The sequence below is a fragment of the Trichosurus vulpecula genome, chromosome 2 (genome assembly GCF_011100635.1).
Source record: "Trichosurus vulpecula isolate mTriVul1 chromosome 2, mTriVul1.pri, whole genome shotgun sequence".
In the NCBI taxonomy this organism is placed as follows: Eukaryota; Metazoa; Chordata; class Mammalia; order Diprotodontia; family Phalangeridae; genus Trichosurus; species Trichosurus vulpecula.
Genome location: NC_050574.1, coordinates 63,231,075 through 63,240,907, shown reverse-complemented (window position 1 = coordinate 63,240,907; position 9,833 = coordinate 63,231,075). Strand labels below are relative to the sequence as shown.

General features: G+C 47.7%; 1 protein-coding gene across 1 annotated transcript; it reads right to left on the bottom strand.

Moving 5' to 3' along the window:
* Window positions 1-157: 157 nt before the first annotated feature.
* Window positions 158-8,848, bottom strand: LOC118840406 (ras-related protein Rab-39B-like). The gene is made up of 4 exons (XM_036747898.1): window positions 8,808-8,848; window positions 5,090-5,092; window positions 2,508-2,801; window positions 158-590 (listed from the first exon to the last, which is right to left on the bottom strand). Exons 1-4 carry the CDS (start codon window positions 8,837-8,839, stop codon window positions 158-160), a joined length of 762 nt encoding a protein of 253 aa, XP_036603793.1. The 5' UTR covers window positions 8,840-8,848.
* Window positions 8,849-9,833: the final 985 nt, after the last annotated feature.

The window sequence follows — 9,833 nt, the reverse complement described above, 5'->3', positions numbered from 1 at the left end:
GTGTCCAGCATTAGGGGGTTGGGGGGGCAGGGAAGGAAGGAAGAAGCAAAGGAAATGGTCCTTCCCCTCAAGAAAAGGCAAGGGACCGTACTTGTTGCATGCAAAAAGCTGGAGATGAGAGCTGTCACCTCTGAAACCTGATGTGACATTCAGTGAGTCACCAGCACGGACATTTCCAACCTTCTCCACCTCTGTCCTTTGTCTCTTGCTGCCCAGGGTGGGCTGGCACCCGACTCCTCACCCCATCCCACTCCGTGCTTGGGCCCATGGTCCCCTTCTTCACAGCCTCATAGATGTCCTGGGCGAGCAGCTGGACAGCCAAGGCGACATTGCTATCACTCTTGGCTGAGGTCTCCACATAGCGGGCTCCCAGAGAGGAGGCCAACTTCTCTCCCTCCTCAGGGGTCACTTGTCTCTCGGCCACCAGGTCGCTCTTGTGCCCCACCACTAGGAAGACGATGCCAAAGGGCTTCACTTTCTCCATGACCTCCTGGTGCCATTTGGGAACGTTCTCAAAGGATGCTCGGTTGGCCACGTCAAACAGCAACAGCCCACCTGCTGAGTTTCGGTAGTAAGACCGAGTCACTGACCTTCATTACCAGAAAGAAACCCAGTCACTTCTCCGCATTGAAAGGTTTGGGGGCAAGGGAGGTTAATTGGAAGGGACTGGCCTGGAAGTCGGGACCTCCTCCCACGGCTGTTTCAAGTCACCTCACCTCTCTTGCCCCATTGTTTCCATCTGTCAAATTGGTGCAGTCATACCTTCCCTACCTGGCTAAGACAAAATAATATAATAATTCACATTTATATAATGCTCTATATTTAATTTCATTTGGTCCTTGCAATAAATAGCCTCATGAGGTTTGGTGCTTTTATTGCCCTCTTTATTTATAGGGAAACCAAGGCTCAGAGGTGTTGAATGACTTGACCTGAGGGACACATCTAGTAAGAAGGCAGAGTTGTATAATGGAAAGATTAGGGGCCCTGAAATCAGAAGACCTGGGTCCAAATCCTGCTCACCTGCGTGACCTCAGGCAAGTCACAATTTCCCAGGCCTTGGCTTTCAGATCTGTGAAATGAGTGTGTCAGACTAGATAAGACTCTCCATCTCTTAACTCTGAGCAGACCCTCTAGCCGTCCCCCATGCCTGGAACACTCCCGCTTCATCTCCACCTCCCTGGCTTCAAGTTCCAACTAAAATCCCATCTCCTACAGGAAGTCTTCCCCAATGCCTCTGAATTCCAGTGCCTTCCTTCTGGTTATCCTGCATATAGACTGCCCCCCCACACACACACATATGTATATATATTTGCATGTTGTCTCTCCCATTAGATTATAAGCTCCTTGAGGGCAGGGTCTGTCTTTTGACTTTTTTTTTAATTCCCGGTGTTTTGCATAGTGCCTGACACATAGAAGGTCCTTAATAAATGTTGACTGATTGATCAATTGGCCTCGGAGGTCCCTAACCTAAATCTCTGATCCTAAGTGTCGGGGACGATTCAAACTCAGGTCTTTCTGACTCCTGGTTTGCCAGCATTTTGTTTCTCCCTCTCCCATGCTTGAACTCCTGCCTATGATGCCAATCTCTAATGTTGGTGGTAGAAGAAAGCAGTTGGGAGAAAAGGACAGGGCATTTTATGAGTAGTAGAGGGGAACCAAAAGCATTCGAATGCCCAGCACTCTTCTAGGCACTGTAGGAGGGAGGCAGGAGGAGAGAGCTAAAAGGCAAAAAAAAAAAAAAATCTGATATTATCCAGCCACACTCAGGGCATTCTCAGTAGTTAGTTTCCTGTCCTGAGCAGGCAGAGGGTTAAAAGGAAATTAGGAGTGTTGTCAAGCCCCAAGGGTAGCAGAGCAGGAGGGGAGAGACATTGATCCCAGGTACAGATGGGACCAAGGTCTCCCAACCACTGTGCCTGTGTTCCAGCCTTCACCTTTTAGAAACAGTGATCAGCTCCCCCACGTATACCCTTCTACTCTTCACAGACCCACTGAATCTCTGCAGCTACAAAAATGAATGGGACAGGAGAAAACAGGAGAGACCCAGCCGTGCTCACTCACATCAGGACTGAGAGAGCAGAGCCCCCAGGGAACAGGTCAGCCATGGGAGCAGGTCCAGACTCGGACTTGGAGTTTGGGGGGCCTGCAGTCACCTGGGAGCCAAGATCAGGCTGAGGGGCAGCTCAAGTGAGGTGCTCTCTCCTCTAGGCCTCTACTTTCCCTTGCCTCCTGTACTGTTATACTTCCTTACCCTCATTCTCTCACCCCACTTTCCAGCCCCATCTGGTGCCTGCCTCAGCTGTCCAGCCCCTTACACCACCCTAGCCCATGAATACTCTGGATCCCTAGAATCTCAGAGCTGGAAGACCCTCTAACATCAGCCCCTCATTCTGTGGAAAACAGGCCTCCACAAAGGGAGAGAGAGAGAGAGAGAGAGAGACTTATCCAAGGTCACATAAGACAAAATGACAGGTACCGGGAGTATAGCACTCCTAGGATATAGTCACCTGAATCGCTCCTGGCCCGCTGTGTCCCAGAATTGTAGCTTCACCTGGACTCCGGGCTCCACTTCCATAAGGTGGACGTAAAAATCGACTCCTACCGTCTGGTCGATACAGTCCACGAAGACACCCTCCGTGTAACGTCTCAGCAGGGAGCTCTTGCCCACTGTAGAGTCACCCAGGAGGATGAGGCGGAACTGGTACTGCCAGAGGCCATCCATGGGCAGGGTAGGAGCCATCAGGAGAGGAGGAGGGGAGCTCCCACCAGGAACAGCCGAGAAGGCTCTGGGAACTGGGCAGCTTTAGGAACATGGCAGGTTTGTACATGCAGGGAGGGGAGGAGAAATCCTGGGTCCCAACATCCAGGGACACACCCAGCGTTCAGGAACAGAGAAAAGTCCTGAAGCGTCATTTGAAACTTCGGTCTCTCCTTGCCAGATCCAGAAGCCAAGACTCCCCCAGGGCAGAGATCCCAGCTCCCCACAGTCTCTGCTCCTCATAAGATCCTAGCACTTAATGCTAGAAGAAACCTTAGAAATTGGCCCCTTCATTTCACAGAGAAGGAAACTGAGACCCCCCAGAAGCAATTTGTCCAAGGCCCCAAAGCAACTAAGTGGCACAAATAGGATTTGAACCCAGGTCCTCATCTTGATTCCTCTGCCCTTTTTAACATGAGCTCCCATAGACAGCAAGCAGCAGGGCAGGTATTTAGACCACAAACCAAGGGCTGTTTCTGCTCCACATCCAGAACGCTGCCACTGAGTCAGTCTGCGGAACTTGAGAGGTGCAGCCTCCCCCTACTACCTCTAAGCTGATTCAGGTTTAAGGACATCTTCCTCCCTCTCCCCCTCTCCCTCCCCATCCTTTAACCTTGGCCTTGGCCCCGGGCAGTGATCTCATTACTGGGGGATTTCCAGCATTTGGTGGGGAATGGGGGAGAAAGGGAAGGAACTGGACCCCAGCCGCCAACAACCTGAGCAGATCCCAGGCATGGCCAGATATCCCAAGGGCCTCTGCTCACGGGAAATGAAGGTAAAGTTCTAACAGTGCCCTTGGAGAGAGTCTGTGAGGTCTCCAGTGGAAGGAATAATGAGGGAAAGCCTTGGAAGGCGTGTCTACTGAGGGGATGAGGCAGAGCGGGGTTTGTGCTCGTGACCCCGAATGCCCATTTCTAGAGTTTGTTCTGCTCTCTGTAGGGGGGGCGTGCCTCATCCATGGCCTGCAGCAAGCAGCCTGCCAAGCCTCAATTGGTGCCGAGTAATGACGGATGGTGTCTAGTAAAGCTCCATAGTTTACAAAGTACTCTGGATCTATGGTCTCATTTGATCTTGGGGGCGGGGCAGATAAAATCACATCTATACCTAGCACAGTTTGCAAAGCCCTATCTTCTCAACAACAAAGAGGTGAGAAGTGTGTCGTTGGATCCATTTTTCAGATGAGGAAACTGAGTCTCAGAAGTTAAGTGATTTGTCTAAGGTAACAAAGCTAATAAGAAATCAACATAGGGTCCTTTGTATGTAGCCCTTATTAACCTGTAGTCAGAATCCTAAGTCAGGCTCCCAAAACCACAGATGGGCCAATACCAGTCCACAGATTGATACTGCCACGGAGGACGGAGCTGGACTCCAGAGTCCCCACCTGCTCCTCCCAGGCCTCCCAGACATTGCCCAGCATCCCTCAGTGGATCCCCTCCTCTCAGGGACAAAGCACATGAGTTCCTTCCAACTCTGGTACAAGGCAGGAGGCCACAGTCTCTACCAGCCTCTTCTACCAGCATTAGGGAGAGACAGCATAGTGGTGAAGTGGTTCATGGGTTAGTGTCAGAAATATCAGACACTTATCCTTCATTAGGTACACAGGATGTGCTGGGTCAGCAGGTCCTACAAAAACAAGAATAATAATGCAGCATGGTGTCTGGGAAAGGGCCCTGGGGCTGGGAAGCACGATGGGCCTGGACTAGAGGGAAGGCCATGTAAATGGAGAGCAGGGGATGGGAGGCTAGAGAAGCCAAGGAGGTAGAGTCAACCAGCCTTGGCAACAGTATGGAAGTGAAGAATGAGAAATTCAAGATGGCACCAGGGTTTCCAAGCTGGATAATGGATTGTGGTCATGAATCCTTGAACAATGCCAAAGTTGTCACAAATTACCTTGGCCAAGGGGGCCAAACACTTGGTAGTGCAGGAGGCATTACTGACAATCTTAAGGAAATTGTTGTATTTCTCATGGTTTGCTCCCATCATGAACACTGAGGCATTAGCAGAAGGGGCAGAGATAATGAACTGCTTGGAACCATCCTTCAGGGGACCCTGGCCTTTTCCATGGTGGTAAAGACGCCACATACTCAGCTCCACTGTCTCCCCATTTAATACTGGTGGGATCCCACTCCTGAAAGATGGTAATGGCTTTTCCATTGATCACCAGCTTTCCATCCTTAGCCTTGACAGTGCCCTTGAACTTGCCATGGGTGAAATCATATTGAAACATATAAACCACATAGTTGTGGTCAATAAACGAGTCATCGATGGCGACAATGCAGCCCCGATCACCAGGCACTCAATATGGCCGAATCTGACAACTCTGACCTTCACCACCTTGTTTCAGTGATGCAAGTGCAGCAGTGGATCCTGGCTCCAAGCTTGGGAGAAGAGCCAAGGGAGCTTACATTCTAAGAGGGAAGACAAGACATTAGGGGCACATAAATAGGTGGAAATCAGGAGTGAAGGGGAGGGGATGCAAGGGGTCCATACCTGGTGGCAGACAGAGGGTTGACGTTCCTAAGGTATGATCACTCCTGTGTAGGGCTGGACAACACAGGAGAGCAGAGCCATGAAAGTAAAGGAGGCTGAGGAACCTGAAAGCCATGGTGAGTGGTGAGTATTTGGGGGGGATTGGGGCAGAGAAGAAAACTGTGAGCCAGATACTGAACATTCTAGGAAGGAGAGAAAATAACCTGGAGGTTCCTAGATGTCAGCAGCAAGGAGTCAGGCAGGAGGCAGTGAACCTTGAAAGGGGAAAGGTGGTTACTGAATGGTTGTGACAGAGACAGGGCCTGAAAGTGAAAGTGGGGAAACAGGTGCCAGCCTCCTGGAGTTGAGTGTCAAGGATCGGGAGAGAAGGAGAAGCCAGTCTTGGAGAGAGTGCCAAGAGATGAGATGTCTTCGGGAAGAAAGCTAGGTTTAAGGCAATTCCAGAGAAACCTTTGAAAACTTGTGTGAACTGATGCAGTGTGAAGTAGAACCAGGAGAACAACTTACATGAAGATCTTGATAAGGTAAAAAACACTTTGAAAAGCTTCACATCTTGGATTCATCCTAGCTTTGGCTTCAGAAAACTGATAATGAAGCATGGACGCCTGCTGCCTTTTAGCAGAGAGGTAGTGGACTAGGGGTGCAGAAAAAGACATACACCCTTGGGCATAGCTGTTAACAGAATTTTAAATGTAGTCCAGACAGGACCAGGTCTCTAACCTGTGAATATTTGGAGCCTCCCAAAGCAGGCCTAGAGATAGGAGTTTAAGGAATCAAGTAGTGGTTTAATTAATCAGTTCCAGAGTGAAGAATGCTCTCTAGGCTAGAGGAAAGGCACAACTTATATACATAAATCACAAGTGGGAAAAAGGTGGATTACAAAACAACCATTTCTAGGGCTTGAGCGGTTTCCCACGACAAGCCCACAAGTCCACGATACAGGTGCTCTGGAGTCCTGTGGGAACAGTATTGTTTCATGTCTTTGGGGGTCATTATTTAGTGGAGTGCGGGACCAGAGTTCTGTGATGGGAACAGGTTCTACAATCTTTGATTCGCTTCACTTAATGTACACAGGCACAGGAATGTAGTGATTGTGAGAGCCTTGTCAAGGGTTTGATTGATCATTTCAAGCTGCGTTGTAAGTCCCTCACTCTCAAGCCGGAGTCTGCTGAGAAATCTAAATTATCGTATATTCATTACACCTATCATATCGATTAACATGAAAATCATAATTCCCTTCACACGGCCAAGGTGGTAACATTAACCTAGCTATTCTTAACTGGCTATAAGGGAGGAAATCTCTTTGGAGGGGGACAGAATTGGTGGTTAGTGATAGTGAAAGCAAAACAAAAAACTAAACAGAAGAAAGAAAACAGCAATGGAACTTTTAAACATAGAAAACAGAGGAAGCTTAGAAGGGGCTATAGAAAGCAGGGCAGGGTTGTTTTATTGTGTTAAATGTAACATATACTTTAAAAAACTGGAGTCTAAAATTTCACATACAATCCTCTTTTATGGTCTTTTTTATTGAAATGCTCGTGTTCATTTGATGCTAAGTTCATAATAAAAAATAAGATTAAAAATTGTATAAAGGTAGGTTTAATGAGAAGACAGGGAGAATGTGAGAAGAGCTCTCAGCTGAAGGGAATCATGGGATCCTAGATTTAGAGTTGCAAAGGATCTCAGACGATAGATGAGGAAACAAGCCCAGAGAGGTTAACTGATGCCCAAGGTGGCATAGCTGGTAAGAGTCTGCAGGATTTGGACCTGGGTCTTTTTGCCATGCCAAATCCCATGGAATTACCAAGAAAGGTGAATTAAGGGGCAGGAGGACCTCAGTTCAAATCTGGCCTCAGACACTTGACACTTACTACCTGTGTGACCTTGGGCAATTCACTTAACTCCAATTCCCTCACCAAAAAAAAAAGGGGGGGGCTGGATTAAGAGAATACATTGAAAAAGGAAGGACAGAAGAGGATAAAGAGTGGGGAGGTCCAAGACTGAGCTTACTCTAACAGGGAAGTGCAGAGGCAGCCAGTGTATACTGTCTTTATCCCAGAACCACATTCTAATCCCCTCCTCCACCCACCCCTGGATTTTAGGCCTCTGTCATGCCTTACATGCCCCATCAAGTGCTGCGGGAGTAGTATGGGAAACAGAGAGAGGGGTATGAAGCATATGGGCCCCTGACCTTGGTGAAGGGGGTAGGAATGAGAGGAAGAAAGTGCAGCACACTTGCTTGTGTTGGCCCCCAGGGCAAAGCTGGGGCTGCACCCACACTAATTCTGGCTCTGAACAATGGTAGGGAATTAAGAAAAAGCTTGGCTCAGTAATTAAAGCTTCAGGCATTCTCAGCTTCCCTACCTCTGGAGCATGAGTTTCAGTACCTGAATGGGCTCATGGAAGCACACAAGGCCTCCAGATTTAACGGTGAAGCCCTCCAGAGCTGAGATCAGGGATTGGCCCCAAGATAATGGTTTGGCCTCATGGTGGGCACTTGCCCATGGTGGGGACATTGACCTCATGGTCTGATATTGAAGGGGCTACTATCATACCCCTTTGTGGGAGAAAGCAAGAAGGAGCCTAGTAGTGGTCTGGTGGGGTATAAAGCCTGAAGGTGGTCCAGGGCTGGAGCTGAGAACAGTATGGTGAGAGTGGAGGCCAGAATCAGCTTCTTTGTGTGCTGGGGATGAGCAGTGATTTTCCTGTGGGGTTCTTATGGATTTCTGCTGGTGGGACCCAAGCTGAGAAGTGGGGAGAAAGGCCTGTTCCCAGCCCACTGTGCGCCTCGCCCAGGAAGCCAACAGCAATAGCACAAGGGACCCATCAACTGGCTGTATGGGCCTCTTCTCTGGGAGGGGGGAAGCCCCTCCACCCATCCTCCACCTCAACTGAGGATTCCTAAGATGAAATTTGTCTCCAGTCGAGGTTTGCAAAACTTGCCCCAGTGACAGCTCTGCCCTTGCCCCAGGACGATAGAATGGCTTCTCATATTAGAAGGAAGCAAAAAAGAAAGCATTACTTACTATCTAAGTGACCTTGGACACTCACTCCATCCTCTTGGACTTCAGTTTTCTTTCAAATGAGCAGATTGGATTGAATAAGCTCACATTCTAGGCCACCTCTGACACTTTCTTCTAAAATCTCTCACAACTCTGACATTCTATATTCTAAGGGTTCTCCCAGCTCTGACATTCTATGTCCCAAGGGCCCTCCCAGCTCTGACATCCTGTGTTCTAAGGGCCCTTAGAAGATAGCAGAATTGTGGTCTGGCCCTAGACTCAGAAGACCTAGATTTAAATTCTAGTATAATGTAAGCTCTTTGAGGGAGCTAGATGGCACAGTGGTTAGAGCATATGGCCTGGAATTGAGATGACCTGGCTTCAAACCTTGGATACCTCAAAGCCTTAGATACTTACTAGCTTGTATGACCCAGGGCAAGTCGCTTAGCTTCCATTTGTCTCAATTTCCGCATCTGTAAAATGGAGATATTAATAGCACTTACATCCCAGGGTTGTGGTAAGGATCAGTGAGGTAATATTTGTAAATCACGCAGCACAGGGCCTGGGACACCATAGGCGCTATGTACATGTTAGCTATTATTATCATCATTTTTGTTTTTGTCCTACGTCTCTAATGCCTGCACTACTCTACCACACAGTGTGCTGCTAATAAATAAAGGGTTACTGAAATGAACTGAATCATCAGCCACATATGATCTTGGATGAATAAGTTCCCTTCTCTGAGCCTCAGTTGCCTCAGCTGTCAAATTAAGAGTTGGACCAGGTAGCCTCTAAGGTTCCTCCTTTCTCTACCTCTACGAACCTCTGATCTCAGGATAGAGAGTGCAAGGCCTGAAAGAATTGGAAATTGAGGGGATGCCCATCTGTTGGGGAATGGCTGAACAAGTTGTGGTATATGAATGTAATGGAATACTATTGTTCCATAAGAAATGATGAGCGGGTGGATTTCTGAAAAACCTGGAAAGACTTATATGAACTGATGCTGAGTGAAGGGAGCAGAACCAGAAAACAGTGTACACAGTGACAGCAACAGTGTGTGATGATCGGCTATGATAGACTTAGCTCCTCTCAGCCATACAATGATCCAAGACAATTCCAAAAGACTCATGATGGAGAATGCTATCCACATCAAGAGAAAGAACTGATGGAAGCTGCATGTAGATGGAAGCAGACTATTTTCACCTTTTTTGTTTTTATTTTTCATGGCTTTTCTCTTTTGTTCTGTTTCTTCTTTCACAACATGACTAAATGTGGAAATAAGTTTGACATGATTACACATGTATAACCTGTATCAGATTGCTTGCATCTTGGGGAGGGAAGGGAAGGAGGGAGAAAAATTTCAAACTCAAAATCTTACAAAAAATGAATGTTGAAAACTGTCTTTCCATGTAATTGGAAAAAAATTTTTTTAAAGATTTAAAAGAAAAAGGAAAAAAAGAGAGCATGCAAGGCCTGGAAGGTCAGCATTTCCCAAGCAGAATCTACTTCAGATTGGTAAAATGTCCACATTCTTTCTTCTGGGAAGTATGGCTCACTCCCCTGCTTCATGAAGTTTTCATTGG

Excerpts from the sequence above, each read along its gene's own strand:
- LOC118840406 (XM_036747898.1), bottom strand. The coding sequence starts at position 8,839 with ATGTACATAGCGCCTATGGTGTCCCAGGCCCT. Across the intron at positions 591-2,507 it reads GCGGGCCAGGAGCGATTCAG|GTCAGTGACTCGGTCTTACT; the intron begins GTGACTATATCC and ends CTGGTAATGAAG.